This window comes from Artemia franciscana, chromosome 14 (genome assembly GCF_032884065.1).
Source record: "Artemia franciscana chromosome 14, ASM3288406v1, whole genome shotgun sequence".
Lineage (NCBI taxonomy): Eukaryota > Metazoa > Arthropoda > Branchiopoda > Anostraca > Artemiidae > Artemia > Artemia franciscana.
This window is the reverse complement of record NC_088876.1, coordinates 11,999,780-12,020,040: the sequence shown is the minus strand read 5'-3', so window position 1 is coordinate 12,020,040 and position 20,261 is coordinate 11,999,780. Positions and strand designations below refer to the sequence as shown.

At 35.6% G+C, this 20,261-nt stretch overlaps 1 protein-coding gene across 3 annotated transcripts in view; it reads right to left on the bottom strand.

Moving 5' to 3' along the window:
* The window catches only part of LOC136035320 (endothelial lipase-like), a 119,439-nt gene extending 99,392 nt beyond the window's left edge, over positions 1-20,047 (bottom strand). Inside the window, exon 1 of one of the 3 annotated variants that reach the window (XM_065717030.1) lies at positions 19,738-20,047. In XM_065717030.1, coding sequence (XP_065573102.1) covers positions 19,738-19,879 — 142 coding nt within the window. In that variant the 5' untranslated portion in view covers positions 19,880-20,047. Of the gene's footprint in view, positions 1-2,735; positions 2,807-19,637 lie in introns of those variants that run through there. The other 2 variants (XM_065717032.1, XM_065717031.1) reach the window with 2 other exon arrangements.
* Positions 20,048-20,261: the final 214 nt, after the last annotated feature.

Below are 20,261 nucleotides of genomic sequence, written 5' to 3'. Positions count from 1 at the left end.
ACCAGTTAAAAGAAGGACTATTGCCCCAGAAGCTGCGTGTAGAAAAAAAACTACAGTTAGGTACAGCCTTCCCAGAAATTTGAATGAATACCCCACACTTACCCCAAAAGTTGAAAACTTGCCAGTTTGCAAGTCTACATTCCTTGGTTGTCTAGGATTTGGCAAGAATGACAGAGTGATTTTTACAATCAAGTCAAAAATTGAAAGGGATGCTCTTGGGAATGAGCTCAAGGACGGAAGGGGCCATAAAGTGGCAGGGCCACCAAACAAAGTTGATCGAAGCCTTGTGATGCAGCACATTGAAAGCTTTCAGCCAGCAATTCCACACTATCGTCGAGCTCACGCTCCAAATGTTCGGTACCTTTCTCGTGATTTGAGCTACAAATTTAGGGCAGAAGACTTTAATGAAAAATATCCAGCAAATAAAATCTGTGATGAGACATATAGGAAGATTCTTAATGGTATGAAAGTATCATTGTGCATGCCCCAAAGTGACAGCTGTGACATTTACACACTATTAAAAGAGAAAGTAGGGGCTGCGAGAACTCCTGGTACAAATGGTGAGGCAACCGAGAAAGAGACTGAACTGTACAGAAAGCACAGAGATCTTGTTGAACAGGTTTCAAAAGCATTTTCTGAAGATAAGCAGAAATACGAAAAAGATTCAACTACCATGTTGTTCACCGTGGACCTACAAAAAGTGTTATTGCTTCCCATCATGCACAGCAGAAAGGAGGCCTTTTTTCTATCAAGACTCGTGTGTTTTAATGAGACGTTTGCCCCCGTTAAGGCCACCCAACAAAACCAGAACCTTTGCGTTGTTTGGAACGAATCTCGACAAGGACGTGATGCACCTGATATAGGTAGTGCCTTCCACAAGGTCTTAAAGATGAATAGGGATATCTTGCACTTCATTTTTTATACTGACAATTGCTGTGCCCAGAACAAAAATTGGACAATTTTTAGTGAATTTGTACTGATAGTCAACAGTGAAGGAGGACCTGAAACGATTCGTATCAAGTATCTAGTGAAAGGCCATACGCACATGGGGGCTGACTTCATACACGGATCGATTGAGTCTCGAATTCGAAAAAGGGATGTTCTTGACTTTGAAGATTTGTGCGACACCATAGAAAAAAGTAGAAAATTCACGAAAGCCGTGAAAATGGACATAGAAGACTTTTGCCAGTGGAAAAGCTTAAAAGCTCCTGGCATCGTCATGAAGAACTTGGGCGTGACCATTGATGAGTTCAGTGAGGTCTGTTTTAAGAAGGGAAAAACAGAACTGTTCTATAAAACTAGCCCTGAGGGTGAAGAAAAGAGTCTAAGTTTTGTGCCAAAAAAGCTGGTTAGTACAATCAAAGAGGCAAAGTATCCTTTGCCAGATCCGATTCTTGGCGCAAGGGGGGTAAAGCCAGAAAAGAAAAAGGCCATCTTGGAAAAACTTGTACCTTTTATGAATGAGAATCGCCGTACATTTTGGCGCACTATGCCTTCATCAACAGCTTCTGTCGATTTGCTGAAGCACGGCTGTGTTTCTTAGCTGCCTGCAGTATTTCAGTGATTTCTTTTGATTTTTTTTATTTTTTAACTTCTAATTATTTGAATAAAAAAATGACTTGTTGTACATGCTTCATACGTGGTTTTACCTTCGGTATACGTCATAGATACGGGGTTTTGGGCAGAGTAAAAGTGCGTTTTATGTTTTATACAGACTTTTACCTTTGGGACTTCATTCGAATTCGAGTCTCGAGTCAAAGGTAAAAGTACGTATATGTCATATACGCACTTTTACCTTTTGAGAGCGCCTCTTTATATGAGTAACGGTCCAATGGTAAAAGTACGTATCTACTGTTTCAGGCTTCGGGGCAGTAATAATAGAAAATTTTACTTAAAAATATGAAATCCCCATATTTGTTTACCTATTTAACTAATTTCCAGAATTAGCCAGTGTCCAGTTTCACCGTAAACCGTATTTGAAGCTCTCAAAAGTACTCAAACTTTGAGCCGTGATTTATCGAAATAATGAAAAGTGTAGATACGTACTTTTACCTTTGGAGGGCCGTGCGGCTATCTCAGAATTTTGATCCGTTGACTTTGGGAAAATAATTAGCGTGGGAGGGGGCCTAGATGCCCTTCAATTTTTTGGTCACTTAAAAAGGGCACTAGAACTTTTCATTTCCGTTAGAATGAGCTCTTTCGCAACATTCTAGGACCACTGGGTCGATACGATCACCCCTGGGAAAAAAAAAACAAAAAAACAAACAAACAAATAAACACGCATCCGTGATCTGCCTTCTGGCAAAAAATACAAAATTCCACATTTTTGTAGATAGGAGCTTGACACTTCTATAATAGGGTTCTCTGATACGTTGAATCTGATGGTGCGATTTTCGTTAAGATTCTATTACTTTTAGGGGATGTTTTCCCCTATTTTCTATTTGGCATTTTCTGTTTGGCAAAAAGTAATCTTTGGTCTATTTTGAACAAAACAGCTATCACAAAAAGAAATTCAGTTGTATTTGGAGAAAAAGAGGCACAAGGGGCTAATTTCCATCCTATCACTTTTGAATATTAAAAAAGGAACTAGAACTTTCTATTTTACAACCATAGAAGAGAGAATAAGGAGGACTTCTTTCCCAAGACAGTGAACCAACAAAGCCTATTTGAATATTTTGTCCCTATATCTAAGGGCCGTCTTCAGCAAAGAAAATAATAAACAATAAAACACTTACAATAAAAGCTCTCGGCTAAAAATCCATTTTTTTTTAATAGCCTTGGCATCATTACTTCTTAACGAAAAGTTCAGCCAAGACTGTGTGATAAAAACTAACATTTTACTTGCTAAAAAGGTCCATTCATTGAACTAACTGTATTTATTAAAAATTGGAATAATTTCTTATCGCGATATTTGCATTCTCTGCAGCTAATCTTGTAGTTCTTCTAGGATTGGGCTTGTTTTTATTCGTTCCTATTTTTGTTTTATTTTGAATTATATTATTTTCTATAATTCATTTTGTGTACATAGGGTTGACTGTGTATTCATCCAAGTCAAACAATTCGTGGTAATCAAACAGTTCGTGGTAACAAACTGTAGTAAGGAGCGACCAGGCTCAATAGCAACGGAAACTCATTTGCCTCATTTTAGAAAATAGGAGGAAACACCCCCAAAAGTCATACGATCTTAACGAAAATCACACCATCAGATTCAGCGTATCAGAGAACCTTAATGTAGAAGTTTCAAGTCCCTATCTACAAAAATGTAGAATTTCGCATTTTTTGCCAGAAGACAAATCAAGGATGCGTGTTTATTTGTTTTTTTGTTGTTTTCCCCCCAGGGGTGATCGTATCGACTCAGTGGTCCTAGAATGTCGCGAAAGGGCTCATTCTAATGGAAATTAGAAGTTCTAGTGCCCTTATCCAAAAAAATTGGAGGGCACCTAGGCCCCCTCCCACGCTCATTTTCCCCCAAAGTCACCGGGTAAAAATTCTATGTCTTTGGGGACGGCTTATTCCCCCGCAGTCCCCGTGAGAGGGGCTGCAAGTTACAAACTTTGACCTGTGTTTACATATAGTAATGGTTACTGGGATGTGTACAGACATTTTCAGAGGGATTTTTTTGTTGTTTTTTGGGGGGGGATATTTGAGGGGGGAGGGTTACCGGGGAGGATCTTTCCATGGAGGAGCTTCTCAGGAAGGAAGAGACTTTCAATTGAGGGGGCGCAGGATTTTCTAGCACTATTTAAAAAAAACAATGAAAAAATAAATATGAAAAGTTTTTTCTACTGAAATTGAGAAGCAGCATTAAAATTTAAAACGAACAGATATTATTACTTATATGAGGGGTTTACCTCCTCATAATACCTCACTCTTTACGCTAAAGTATTTTTAGTAATTTCAACTATTTATTCTACGGCCTTTTTGATTCAGGGGTCATTCAGGGGTCAAGCTTTAATGTAAAGAGCAAGGTATCGACAAGGGGTGAGCCTCCTCATATACGCAATAAAAACATACAAATATAGAAGTTCGCTACGTAATTTAATTCGTAAGTTACGTATATTTTTACTTGTGAAAACATTCGTAAAAAATTAAGTTATAGTTGCCTTTTTAAGTAATCAAAAAATTGGAGGGCAAATAGGTCTCCTCCCTCGCTTCTTTTTTCTCAAAATCTTCCAATTAAAACTATGAAAAAGCCATTTAGCTCCAAAAAATTAATATGCAAATTTCGTTTTAATTATTTATGTGCGGAGAGCCAAGATCAAACCATGCATTAATTCAAAAACGTCCAAAAATTAAACAAAAAAAAAGTTTTTTTTAAATGAAAGTAAGGATTGACATTAAAACTTAAAACGAACAAAAATTACTCCGTATTTGAAAGGGGCTTTTCCTCCTCAACGCCCCGCTCTTCACGCTAAAGTTTTTACTGTTTTAAAATGTAGAGTTAAGAAAAAGAGTCAAACTTTAGCGTAAAGAGCAGGGCGTTTAGGAGGAAAAGCCCCTTTCAAATAGGGAGTAATTTCTATTCGTTTTAAGTTTTAATGTTGCTTCTTACTTTCATTTAAAAAAAACTTTGTTTTTGTTTAATCTCTATTTAGGGATGTATTATTATTTAAGTTTCGTTTGATTTCGGATGCCTCGCGGACAGTTTGTTTGATTCCTATGTCATTGCTAATTAGAATTAGTAAATAGAACATAATGGTTTGTATTTTCAAAATTATGATTGCTTAAAGCTGAATCGAAAGATATGGAGTTATTTCTAGATTTTAATGCTATTTCGATACTTTCTTTGTGTTGATTTAATCTTGTTGCTAATTTTTGGTGGGTTCGTCCAATGTAATAATTTCCACAAGTACATGGTATTTGATACATCCCTCTTAGACGAGTAACTGGGGTGTTATCCTTACCAGTTGTACAATAAATTTCTCCCTCGTGGTGTTTTTTGCTCAAAGTTTTATGGATTACCAAAATTGCACAAACAAGGCATTCCTCTAAGACCCATTGTAGCTAGTACAAAATCACCTGCCTCAAACATTGGAAAATGGTTATGCACTGCATTTAAACTATTACTTCACTCCCAAAAATCTTATATAAAAAATTCAGTTGATCTTGTAGAAAAATTGAAACAAATAGACATTTCTGAAAATTCCATATTAAGCAGCTTTGACATAGTTTCTATGAATACTAGTATTGATGTTTCAAAATCTGAACAATTATTACAAAATATACTGGAAAACAATTATCATCTAATCGAAGAGTCAGCGATATGTCTAGACATTGATGTCCTCATGCATTTGGTTAAATTATGTAACAAATATTCCATACACTTCCAATTTCGAGATTCATATTACAAACAGGAAAGGGGCCTTCTTATGGGAGCACCTCTATTAGGCCTATTCGCAAATATTTTCGTCGAGAATCTTGAAAATTGGGCCCTGGATACGTATTTTCTTAATCATGTGTTTTGGGGACGTTTCATGGACGACGTAATTTAAGTTTGGAATTATGGCGAAAGTGAACTTAAAGGTTTTCTAGAACATTTAAATACTTACGATAGAAACCTACAATTCAATGCAAACAAACTGTCCGCGAGGCAATCGAAATCAAACGAAACTTAAATAATAATACATCCCTAAATAGAGACTTGGGTGAATACACACTCAACCCTATGTACACAAAATTAATTACAGAAAATAATATAATTCAAAATAAAACAAAAATAGGAACGAATAAAAACAGGCCCGATCCCAAAAGAACTACAAGATTAGCTGCAGAGAAGGCAAATATCACAGTAGAGCTGAAGGGCTGAAGACGGCCCTTACGTATAGGGCCGAAATATTCAAATAGGTTTTGTTGGTTCACTGTCTTGGGAAAGAAGTCCTCATTATTCTCTCTTCTGTGGTTGTATTATGGAAAGGCAGTGTGGTCTTCGTCATTATTTATTAACTTTCTAATCATTTGATATTATACAACGAAGCTTATACGACCACCTCTTCCATAGAAACCTTATAGGCATCCGGAGCATAGGTTACAGCCCTTCCCATGGGCTCTGGGAGTTTATGTTGACCCCAAATTTTTTTTTTGATTCGTTAGACTATTTCGAACAAAATGACCATCTCAAATTTTTGATCGGATGAATCTGGGGAGAAAAGGATGGGTGAATGTTCGGAAGTAGATACTCTCCATAACCTTTGCCTCTTAAAACAGGAGCTAAAACTTTCAATTTCCAAATAAATGAACCCCTCTTAAGTTTTTTTTACCACCACTTCCATAAAGACCTCATATACTCCCAGGTCATAACTTACAACACCTGCCCTAGACTTCAGGGGTCGTGTCAACCATGGAGTTTTCGTTATCTGATATTTGAACTTTTTAATAAAATGGCTATCTTAGAAGTTTTCTCGGATGCGTTTGGGTAAAAATGAGCGTTGGGAGGAGGGCTAGTTGCTCTCCGATCTCTTTTGATTCTTTGAAAGTGAACTAGAACTTTCAATTTTCGATTATGAGAGCCCCTTCTGAAATTTATACGCGCAGCCCTTTCATAAGAAACATATATGCCCCCAAGGCAATACCAACAACGCCTGCCCTTTGGCTCTGGGGGTTGTTTCAGCCTCAGAGTTCTTAGTATCAGATCTTTGGACTTTTTCTAACAAAATAACTATCTCAAAATTTTATCAGACGCGTTTTAGGAAAATATGACGCGAGAGACTAGTTTTATGCTCCGATCACTTTTAACTCTTAAAAGGAGCACTAGAACTTCCAATTTCCAATCGAATATGCCGCCTCTGAATTTTTTACGACCGTCCTTTCTATATGAAATTCCTCAAGGAATAAAACAAAATGTGAAACATTGGAGCCTTATGTCCTTTACTCTTTGCAACGCTTTACCGTTGGCTCTGAAACGTTAATTGAGCCAATTTATACGAAAAACTATAAGAGTGTCATCATATGTATTAGCCTGGTTTCTGTAAGAAGCAAATTACTAAGCATGATGATACTTTTAGACTTTGAGATGCTGTAGATAAAGTTTTAACTGAAGGGCAGTTTGGTTTTAGAAATGGGAAAGGATGCATCGACCATATCAGGCTATTTTCATACTCAAGTTAATTATTGATAAGTGCTTCAGTCATCAGACCCCTTTAGTCAATACGTTAAAGTGATTAGTGCTATGAACGAGAATAGCAAAGCTGTGGTTAAGGTAAAAGCGAGAGTAGTTGCTGGTATCCTATTGATTCAAGAGTAAACCAGGGTTGTGTTCTATCCCCACTTAAATAGATCACTTTGATAGACTTTGTCATAAGGATCAAAACAAAGGCTATGGGAGAGCATGGAGTCAAATTAGGAAGTATAACTCTCCTTAACTTGGATTATGCTAATGATTTGAGCATCCTAGATGGAAATACTAGAGAACGTTCTCCTCCGTTCTCCATAATCAATTTTTGAGGTTTTGAGGGTTCAGGGTAAAAAGATAGGATTGAAAATTAATGTTACGAAGCCGAATTAACTAACACTGGTAATAAGTGGCTGTGAAGGGATGATGATGCTGAGCAACCAGCGATCGATCAATTGGTAAGCTTCACTTACCTAGGGAGTATTATTAGTTAGGGTGGTGGGCAGAGCAAAGATATCAAAAGTGAAATAACCAAGAGCTGGGGACGTTTTTCACAGATTTTTTTTTCAAGAATAGGAAGATAAGTCTACAAACCAAGATTAGGTTATTAGAAGATTCAATGATGACAGTGGTCAAGCATGGTTCTAAGGCTTGGGTGCTCCGAAAGACAGAAGGATTTGTTACACGTTTTGCAGCGAAACTGTGAACAGATTGTCTTTGGTACCCGTCTGACTGTCCGTATTTTAAACAAGCTTTACGAGAACTGTGGTTCTATCTCATTTTTTAGGGCTATAATGAGAGAAAAGTTGAGATGGATAGGACATTATCTTTTATATTAAGGGTGACATATTGACAACAGTCGTACTCTTCAGTCAACCATCTGGAACCAAACAAAAAGAAGGTCACCCCAAATGGGGTGGAATGAAATCACTAGGAAAGATCTGATAGAAACAATAGTACTAGTAGTAGCCAGGATTGCCACCTGGTTAAAAAAAAATAGATTTTAGTGATTTTTTATAGGTTAATTTAGAGATTTTCTTCAATAATCTACTGATTTATGTGCTCATTCAGTGATTTTTTGGCTTAGGCAATATAAACACTCACTAGAAATAGTAATAAATCACTAGGGGTGGTAACCCTGGTAGCAGCTCCTTACTTGCAGTTGTTTACAACTGTTTACACTTACAACTCTTTGAAAAAAGAAAAAAGAAACAGAGACGCACCAGCGCTTCCCACACAAAACGGCAATTTTCCTTATGCTCGAGGTTGGACTGTAATCCTCCAACCCAGCTTTTTCGATCATGGTGATTCCAATAGCACATATTCCTTTTGATCTGACATCATTTTCAGGGATTGTATCGCACTTTTTTGGAATTCCCAAAATTGGTTTTCGTATTAGGTTTTCAAACAGTTCGTGGTAACGAACTTTAAATAAAGCTTAATAGTAACCAAAACTCTAAAAAACAGAATTTTGATACGAATAGATACATCAAAAGAATTTGATTTTTATGCTAATTTTTAATATATACGCTTCATCAAGTTTAGCCCAACCCATCAAACATTACGAGCCTGAGAAAATGTGCCTTATTTTCGAAAAAAGGAGAGAAGACCCTCTAAAAGTCATAAAATCTTAATGAAAATTACACAATTAGATTCAACGAATCAGAGAACCCTACTGTAGAGGTTTCAAGCTCCTATCTGCCAAAATGTGGAATTTTGTATTTTTTGCCAGAAGAAAGATCACAGATGCGTGTTTATTTGTGTTTTTGTTGTTTGCTTTTTTCCCATAGCTGATCGCATCGACCCAGTGGTCCTAAAAGGTCGCGATCGAAACAAAAATCAAAAGTTCTAGTGCCCTTTTTAAGTGACTAAAAATAGGAGGGCAATTAGGTCCCCTCCTATGCTTATTTTTTCCAAAAGTCACCGAATCAAAATGTTGAGATAGCCATTTTGTTCAACATAGTCAAAAAATCTAATAACTGTGTCTTTGAGGACGACTTAATCCCCCGAAGTTCCCGGGGGAAGGGCTGCAAGCTATGAACTTGGCGCACTGTTTACATATGGTATTGATTATTGGGAAATATATCCCCGGGAGAAGGGCTGCATGTTATGAACTTGGCGCATTGTTTACATATAGTATTGACTATTGGGAAGCATACAATCATTTTCGAGGGGATTTTTTTTCTCATGGGAGGAGGAAGGTCGCGAGGATAGGGTTAAGTGGGAAAATCTTTCCAAAAAGGAATTTTTCATGGGGGAAAATAATCTTTTATGAAGCATTATTTAATTTCCCTGCATTACTATTTTAGATTCCCCAGTATTATTTAAAAAACAATCAGAAAGTGAATAAAAATTACGAAGTTTTTTCAACTGAAAGTAAGGAGCCACTATCAAACTTAAAACGAACAGAAATTATTACGTATATGAGTCGGTTCACCCCCTCGTCAATATCTCGCTCTTTACACTGAAGTATTTTCAGTAATTTCAAAAGAGCTATTTATTCTAATTAAACAGCTTTTGGTATTAAGGGGGCATTCTTAGAAAATTGGAACCGAACTTTAGCGTAAAGAGCGACTTATTGGCGAGGGACGAGCCTCTCATAACAGATATATGTGGGAGTTTCTTTCCCTCATCAGTACCTCGCTCTTTACACTAAAGTTAGAATTTTGTTAAATAATAGCCAATATAAACAATAATTTGTTTGTGTTTTTTTTTGGCCAATCTTAGCATTCAGTATTATCTTTAGCAGCTTCTTAACTTTTATTTTTATGAGATAATAAACTAAAAAAACAATGGTTTTTTCCAACTGAAAGTAAGGAAAAAATTAAAACTTAAAACGAACAGGAACCATTACGTATATAAGGACGTTGCCCCCTTCTCACTACCTCACTCTTTACGCTAATAATTGACTTTTTGTTCCAGTTATTTAAGAATGACTCCTGACACATAAGGAACGTTTAATTAGAATAATAAGCTTTTTACAAATTCATAAACATTTTAGCGTAAAGACCGAGGTACTGAGGAGGGGGCAACTCCCTCTTACACGTAATAACAACCAAAAGAAAAATTCGAGAAAATTGCAGTTCAGACAGGTCGTGGTAACAAAAGTAAGGAGCGACCCAAAATCGTATGATCAAAATTTTTAGGTAGCCATTTTGTTCATCATAGTTGACAAGCGCAATAACTATGCCTTTGGGTAGAGCATGACCCACCCCGCCCCAGAAGCCCCAGGGGAAAGGTCTTTAAGTAAAAAAATTGTCCATTGTTTACGCATAGTATTTGTTATTGGGATGCATGCATAAATTTTCGGGTGGGGGGGGGGACAAATTTTCTTCCTGGGGTTTTGATACGGGGAAATTTTCCATGGGGAGGGAATTTTCCAGGGAGTGAAATTGTCAGAAGAAATTAGACAGTGCGGGAATTCACCTGAGTTCTTGTACAAAATTGTTTTATAGGTCTTGTTTTCGCCTTAGCAAAGTTCTTACCGTTGTACGACAAACCATGCAAACAAATTAAAGTGATTAATGATATGTACAAGGATATCACATCTGCGGTTAAGGTATGAAATGAGGTCAGTTGCTTGTTTCGAATTAACTCAGGAGTTAGGCATGGTTGTGTTCTATCCATATATATGTGTATATATATATATATATATATATATATATATATATATATATATATATATATATATATATATATATATATATATATATATATATATATATATATCATTTTGCTGGAGTTTGTCTTAAGGAGCACAGCATGGCATCGGGAGAAAACCGAATGAAATGGGCGTAGGAAAACTCTCTTGGACTGAGTTAATGTTAAAGGTTTAAGCATACTAGATGAAAACGTTAGCAATGTGAGCAAAGTAAATGAACTTTTAGAGGTTTTGCGGGCTTGGGGTACTAGAATAGGTTTGAAATTAATATTAAGAAGATTATGCCGCTAAGGCTGGGAATAAGTTAAGATGAAAAAGTGACTATGGGTAAGAAAAAGATTAATCAAGTCGACAGCTTCACTTACCTAGGTAGCATTATCACTAAGGACGATAGAAGCTGTGAAGCTGTTAAAAGTAGAATCGAAAAAGCCCAGGGTGTTTTTTCACTGTCTATAAAAGTTTGGAAGAATTGGAAGATAAGTCTGGAAACCAGGATTAGAATATTGGAAGCTACTGTGATAAAATTGGCCTTGAAGCATGGGCTCTCCGAAAAACGAAGAAGATTTGCAAGATGTATTCCAAAAAAATTGCCTACGAATTGTTTTAGGTACCCGATTGACTGACTATATTTCAAACAGTAGGTTGTATGAAAAGTGTGGTTCAATCCTCCTTTCTAGGGATATAATGGCAGAAAGGTGCAAGTTCTGTGGATGAGGGAAGATTGTCTTTTTCAGCCAACCATCTAGGGCTGAAAAAAGCAGGTCGTCCTCGGCTAGGGTTTGAAGAGTTCATAAGTAAAAGTTTAAGGGAAATAAGAATTGGGAAGGTATTAAGAGGGAGCCTTTTCATAGATTGGGATGGACGAGGATCGTACGTAGCTGTGTTGGCTCGGGTGGCTTGGTGCTCTGGTGAGTTGGTGTAAGTAGTAGTAGTAGTACCTTCGAGTTATTAAGAAGACATCATATTTCTAATTAAGCGAGCATGAAACAATAAGAAAGTGATTGCTGAGAGGTCGAATTTACATCATTCTAAATATTTTAGGATCGGTGGGATTACATAGAATTATTCAGATCTAAGTCATATTGTTAAATCTAGCTATCTAAATAGCAGTTTTCAACCAGATTTACAATTAGAACCGGTCATAATAACCTACTTTTGACTATTCTTTTTTATGTAGAAGTGCGTATGTCTCCCTAACTTATTTTACTCATAATAATAGCACAAACAAAACTTGTTTTTGGCACGGCTATTGAAAAATACGAAAACTCTTCTAAACCAGCCAAATGACTTTTTTCTCTTTTTATACCCTTGTGTACTTCCCCTGCTTTAAAGTTCCCGTTAACGACCTGCATATAAGGATCAACTTGTGCTAATAGCAAGTGAAAGTAAAAACAGTAAATTTGGATGCATAATACATAAATGAAAAGCATTGCCTTTACGTAATGATTCTGCTTATATAAAAATTCATGAAGTTTAGATACACCCACCAGAGACAATTTGCCTGATTTTGGAAAAAGGGGGAGAACCACCTCCAAAAAGCAGGCGATCCTTATGAGCACCACACTATCAGTCAGCATATCAGAAAACCTAATTGGCTAGATTTTTTTGATTATTTAATGATTCAAAATTATCTTCTTACAATAGAATACGATTTTGTCTGGTAGTGTATGGTATAGAAAGTAGTTTTCCTCCTCCGTTTCATTGATAGCGCCATCTGTTCCAGGTAAATCTTGTCGCCACTCAATTTTTATTTTCTCGTGCAGAGCTTTTCTACTTGAAAGAAAACCGTTCTCCATCTTTTCTTAAAGATATCAGCTTCCATGCAGGTGCAAAAGAGAATTGTGTTGTGTATTCCCCTTCTTAATAATTGTTTTATCATGTTGGAACTTATATAGAATATTTTTTTTTTCTGCATAAAATCTCACACGAAAACTGCACCCTATCAATCATCTTTTATAGACTAGCAGAGGCTTTTATATTTCCTTTATCTTTATGTTATTCATAACACTAAGAGTTCTAACACATTTAAGAAGAACCTCCTCCCCCTGTAAAAAGCGGATTTGTTCTAATAATTATTATTTTATTTTCAAATTCTCATCCTAAGCCTTTAAACCTTTCTTTTAATTCTAATCAATAATTACCACCACACGCTGGACAAAAGCTTAGAGAAGTGCGTCATTTTCAAACAGTTCGTGATAACGAACTGTATAGTAAGGAGCGACCCGGCTCAATAGTAACCGAAACTCTAAAAAACGGAGTTTTGACACCAATAGTTACTTCAAAAGAATCGCATTTTAATGTTGATTTTAAGTATATAAGTTTAATCAAGTTTGGTCTTACCCATCAAAAGTTACGAGCCTAAGAAAATTTGTATTATTTTAGAAAATAGGGGGAAATATCCCCTAAAAGTCATAGAATAGATAGATAGATAGATAAGTGTATTTCAAAAACCCGTGGGCCATATACACACAACATATAAATAAATAACAAACAAGCAAGGAAATTAACAACAGTACGAACACGCACAAAAAACAGAATTAAACGCAAAAAGTACCAAATCTAACTACAAAAGAAATTAATCATATAAAACTTTTTCTTCTTATTAAAGATTTTTCTATATATACTCCCACTCGAAATATTGTGGTTGGGTTACTATTTTGTAGAATACCCGGAAGCATCAAATTAATCCCATGCAAATAAATTTCCCGTAAATCCAAGAGCACCGGGCATTTCCGGAGAAAATGATCCAAGTTTTCATCATCATCTTTACAAAGAGGACAAAGATACCGCCTATCAGGACCAACTATCATTTTATTTTTGTCGAACGTTTTTTGCCTGTTCTGGATTGGAAGACAATTTGCCCTAAGCTGAATCCAACGACGTAGAATCATAGCCGGTAAATTAAGTTTAAAATAAACTTCCTCCCCAAAACTAGGTTTTGCCTGATTATAATGTTGTAGGGTTGTAGAATCAAGAACCAGCCCTTGCCAATGCTGAATTTCCTGACTCTCTAATATAAATCGTACCTGGCTTTCTAAATTTGCTGGTACATCGCGAGAGCAAAGACCATTATTCCATAAATAAGGCATTCCTACTTTTTCTAGTAATGATTTAATTTGGGATGGCCACGAGGTTTTTAAACCACATTTCAACATCTCTTCATATGCCACTCTTACTAGTCTATCTTCATTACTCTTAGTTAACTTCAACCAGAATCTAAGCATTAAAATATACCTACGTAGCTTTAAAGAAAACAGGCCCATATCACCTTTCAGAATCTGTGAATGAGTTGTCTGATGTAAACCAAACACTCTTTTATAATACTGGAGCTGAAGGGACTCCAGTTGCTGCACCGTTTCTCCACCCCATATCTCTGCTCCATATTCTATTACGGGTAAAATTTTTGTGTTAAATATTCTTTTATGCATTTTTAGGTTTTTGATCCCCATTATCGTCGGGTTTCTAAATATAGCAGACATGGCCACCCTACCTCTCTTAATTATTTCATCAACATGACTCCTTAGGCTTCCAATTTCCGATGAGATAAAGCCTAAATATTTTATTCTTTTACTTATAAATAGTTCCTTATTATTAAATTTAAACGTATATTTTTCATCGTCCCCAACCTTCCTTTTTTTAAAAATAACAACTTCGCTCTTTTCAGTATTCAGCCTTAACTTTTTTATATGCAAATATTCATCTATGAGATTCAAAAGAGTCTGTAGATCTTGCGGTTTATTAGCCACCAAAGCAATATCATCTGCAAATAATAAGAGAGATAGTTTTTGAGTCCCTAGGCTAACTTTCGGAGCCCATCTATTCTCTAGAAAATTAACAACATCATTAATAAAAATATTAAACAACTTAGGTGAAAGGGTGCTGCCCTGTTTTACTCCCCGCTTAATATCAAAAAGCTTCGAAAACCTATTACCAACTTGAATGATTCCACTCACACAAGTATACATGCTCACTATCAATCTAACAAATGAATGGGGAAGGCCAATATTTAGCATGGCATCCTTCAATAACTCTCTGTCGACACTATCAAAAGCCTTATGGAGATCCAGAAATCCCACATAAAGACAAGTTTTACCCTTTCCATATTTATCTATTAATGCCTTTAAAATAAACACACTATCTGTCGTCCCATACCCTGTCCTGAAACCTCCTTGTTCTTCATGTATTAAATTATTTGTATTTAACCAATTGGAAAGCCTGGTATCTAATATTTTCTCCAAAACCTTACTTAAAGCAGGGACAAGTGCTATTAAACGATAATTTTCATGAGCCTTCGGGTTTCCTCTCTTAAAAAGTGGTATAAACAATGATGTCTTCCAAGCGCTTGGCCATTGCCCTGACCTTAACACCTTATTACAAAGAAGAACAATTATCGGTATCAAAATGGAAAGAAAATTCTTAAATAACAATATTGGTATACCATCAACACCCGCAGCAGTACCACCTTTTAAATTCTTAAATATTGACTTAATCTCTTGGCCATTCACATCACCCACTAAATCGTAATCATGTTCTCTCATGGGATAAATAACCATCTCTGGGGTATGCGCTAATTAATCAGCATAAGAATTCAGTTCTTTTAATGTATCTACTGTTGTAAAAACTCTGTTTTTTTGGAGTTTCAGTCTATTGAGCCACATTACTACTACTTACATTTCGTTACCACAAACTGTTTGATTTAGTCAAGATCAAGCCAACATAAAGTAGGTCTAGGATAGCCTGATGAAACCTCAACAGGTTCAGTAGCCTTAATAAAAGCCATCCCATGCGAGGGAGGGGAGCAGGGAAAAGCGCCTAAGTCACGTATTGAATCGCATGAAGTTGAACGAAATCATTAAAAAAATGTGGAAGATGTCTTGTCACTTGAAATAATTATCTCTGACGAGCGGTGATAAACACTTATTTATTATTATTTAATTTCATTTTATTTATTTATATTATATTTATTCATATTAAATTTATTGTTTTTTATCATATTAAATTATAATTATTGTTTATTATTATTTATTTATCATGATTATCTGTACTTTTACGATTAGATCAGGTTTCTTATCATTCCTTAATTTAACTTAAAAATTATGCTAATTTGTCAAAATCTAAATCTAAAGGGGTTTAAATCTACTCCATTCCTTTCTTTTCAACCGCCACTAAAAACATCAATTGTCATAACTGAACATTGATCGTTAGCTCTTTTTTCATCCCAGAACAAGAAAAAATAATATGATTTTCCCTTTTTGTGCTTGTAATAAATAGACGTGTTTAAAAGATTAGCCATCTCTATTCCCTAAATAAGAACAACAGTAGGAGTTGGGATTTTCCATAAGGCTTTTGGGATGAACACAATCAATCACAGATTATTAACACATAATTATAAATTACTAATAATGATCAGCTTCTGGGCTTCAATATACCTCAGTGGCTATAATATATAAGTGCGAGGGGATCTAAAACCTTAGCTAGGGTCTTATCCATGACTTTTTCGGGGGAGGAGGTGCACAAAAGGATATTGTTTTTGGGGGGATGGGGTTACGAAGTTTTTCTTAAAAAGGCATCAAAATATGTTTATATTCAATTTTATTACGTTTATAGGTTTCAATAAAAAATTTCGGGGGGGGTCAAACCCTCTTATCCTTCTGGATACGGCCTTGGCCTTGACCCTCGAAAAATGGTAGATAACTTCAAGTTCTTTGAAAACAACTTGTACTTTCTATATCATTTGCCTATTTCTTCCTTTTTCTCTCTCTCTCTCTCTCCTGGTTCTACCCCTCTTCTGAAAAAAAAGATGAGATCTATACCCAATTTAAGGCCTAAAAAAGTATTTTCCATCTCCTACATCCATCTTATCCGTATTCATAAGACTAAGAATGGTGTTATCCCCACTCCCTGAAAAAATTCTTACTTCTGAAACTGTAAACTCGGAACATAAATTGAGGATATGTCTTTTTATTCTAGTGGTAGAGTTAATACCAGTTAGCACCGTGCCAGTCCCCCTCTCTTAATATTTGGGCTTATCCTAAGGCTATACGAAACTGTTTGTTAGTTTTCATCTTTTTTCAAATTGCAAATGCAAAAACTCATTAGAAAGCATGGGGGTTTTCATCTAGTAAAAACAAAAGGAATAAATATTAATATTTCAGTCGAAAACTCCACTCAGACTTCCACGGTGCGAAAAGAATGAAAAAAAATCTCGGAAAAAGAAATAATAATAAAAAAAAAAATAAAAATCACGTTCTTACTTCAACAATAAACAGGTGACTTCTATTGTTCAAGTGAAGAGGCGATTTTTCCCTTTGTTTGTTTTTTCGAGGTTTGTCTGTTTTGTTTTAGCGCCGAAACATTTACATTTCCTTCTTTTTTCATGAGCATTTCTTCCATTCCCTTCTTCTGATTTTAATCCCCGTGTTTTCGCACTTCTCTTGTGTTACCGTACAAGGGTAGTTTTAGAAATTACCTTCAAATTGGCTTTATTTGTAATTATGAACTAACTGTTGATGAGAAATAAATTATCAAAATAATTTGAACTAACTAAATCAGTTACTTCTGTAAATAGCCCAGGGCTAAATGCACGCATTACTGGGAGGGGAATAGAGACATATTTATACTGAAAGTGACCCAATAAGTTGCAATTGTCACGGTAGGGAAGACAATATTTGGATATGATCACCAACTTATATGATCATACAACATATTTTTTATTATCGTTTTTTTTTTCGATGAAAGCAGAAATTTGAGCCATTCAATGGGAGGGGGCAAACAGGGCAGCTACCTCAGCGCCATAGCTGGGGTGTGCCATGGCTGGGGGGTTGCCCACTTTCGTCAAATTTTTACTTTGATTCGGCTTTCTTTGCTTATAATTGGTTCAGAAGGGAGGCACTCTAATAAATTTGGTTCCTGGTACCACCAACACAAGTAATGGCTCTGACAGGAATGTCAGTGAAACTCCCAGGAATTTACTACGGCCCTAAAAAGAGTCTTAAGAGAAATTTGCAGTTGCAACATGGGTAATTATGCAGAAAGTTTCTTATTCTGAACTAAGCATTGTCATAGCATAAGATGGTAGCCTACTATTCGGTTCCATATTTAACATCGTTATAATAAATAAAATGGTTGCTACCGTGAAAAAGATTGCCCATCCCCTCCCCTGGATTGGGCCAAAATGAGCCCTGAACTATGTGCAAAACTATGCTGATTTTCTTGTTGTTGTTGTTGTCGTTGTTTTTTAATGTACATGATTTTCTATTATGAATCAGCTATTTCTCGTCATGTCAGGGAAGTGGGGTTGGGGCGTAATTTTCATATTCTTTATAATCCAAAACAGTGCTAAACGTGGAGGTGTATGGTGGAACACTTAGGTTAATATAGGATAGGAAACATTCTGTACAATTACCAATGCATATATTGTGCAGCTTGAAAGGTCTCAGAAAGATATATCCTTACTTTGAAGAAAAACAAAAATATCAAATTCATCAAAACAATCATATTGCGAAGTATGAAGTTAGAGGGAACCAGATCTTAAGGAGAAATCAAATTATTATTTTATTTTGAAGTTAAGATAGGTATTTTCGGAAAATGTTTTTCACCCCCCCCCCCCCAATTAGAACAAAACTCTAGGATAGTATACAATAAAACAATAGAATAAACACAACACATGTTCCTCTGCCTTAAAGCAACCACTGGACTATACTCAAAAATTTTTAAGTGGTAATTAATTTTCACATTTCTTGCTTTATAATACACAAAAAATTCCGGTCAATGTTGATATTACCTGAACAATTGTTTTGGGTCATGAAACTATTGTTAATAGATGCATTATGACTTTGAACATATTTTCTCTCTTGCAAAACTACCGTAAACTCACCGTTATGGAGTTATTATATATTTGCACATTAGGGGGGGGGGGAGCATAGCATATATTAAATACAGCAATAATTAGTTTACATATTAAATATAAGCTATGCTTTACCCCCATCCCCCTAATGTGCAAATATATAGCCCAAATTTGTTTCTAAACTATTACAGATTCGCGATTTCAAAAATCCAATCAACGAAAACGGAAAGGATTGCAATTCTATATATGTAAATACAGGAATATTTGGGCCGGAATAACTCCATAATGGTGAGTTCCTATTAATCATGTTTTCAGGGTTACTTTCATTGTAACCCATATTTTTTTCCACTTTCTTACATAGGCAAAAGCTAGGCCAGGTCCCATTAGGGTATAAAGGGGCAATTATCACAATAGAGAATAGCATAGTTGGAAAGAGTGGTGAATGAGAAATTCATAGGTACAGCTCTTTTGTTTATTGGCATTGTCACTAAATGGAAACAATATGAAGAAAACAATAAATAATACCATATACTGTTTTCTTCTCAGAAAGTCTTCAGGCAGGATCAACTGATTCATACAATTAAAAAAAAAATAATTGGAGGCATAAGGGTTTATTCTTCTAAAGGAGAAGAAAAAAGAAGTTGGAAATGGAAATGCAAAAACATCTTTCTACGGCCTAACCTACGCTATAAATCCATTTCCTAGATTCTTTGCCACTTTTTTAAATATTGGTAATATATTATTAATAATTATTAATAATTGTTGATAATAATTAATAATATAGGATCTAATATATCTAATATAGGATCAAATTTGACCAAAATATAAGCTGTAATGCACAAAAAACTGCGTTATATAGAGGAGGGGGAAGGGGTATAGTTAGGGATCTCAAAATAACTTCCCGGGATATACTTTAGCCTGTAGACACATCCCTGAAAGTTTCAATTCTCTAGCCCAACAACTTTCCAAGATAGCAAGAAGTCAATGGACTAGAATTTTACCATAAAAACTTTATTAATTACCACTTTTCAAGCAGGTAAAACACGACCTTCCTGAATATTTTTTTTTTCAATGCAGTCCTTATAAGGATTTGTGGCGAATCATTCAATTAAAATAACTTACGAAGAAGCTGTATGACTACGATTGCAATTTTTACACCATATCCAATTACTTTATCCCATCTTCTAATTCCTCGAATAAACTCCTCAGTTTCTCCCATTCCCCAAGTTCCAGCAAGCTCACTTTCAATTAAGGGAATTGACATTGTCACTCAATCACTTCAAAATCTGCTGCGGAATACCTCAGTGTGTTTAGTAGTTATTTGGTAACCTGGCAGCCTTCGGGGCTCACTGTCTGTGGCTGTTAAGCTAATTACGCCTATACATCTTGACCAATTAGAGTCATTGCACAACAAGTAACGAATATATGTATTTAATATAAAATTATAAACATTAAGCGTGACTAGTGAGATACTCTAGAAATAACTACACTGATATAAGATCTATTAAAAAACTTGTAAGGGTTCTTTTTGCTGTTTTGATCTGTCTGATTTTGGATGGGTGTTCTCTTATGGATAATTTTTGTAGCTCAACCGATTTGAAATGTTGCGCAATTCACGAAAGAATGATTAAATGTCCACAAAGAAG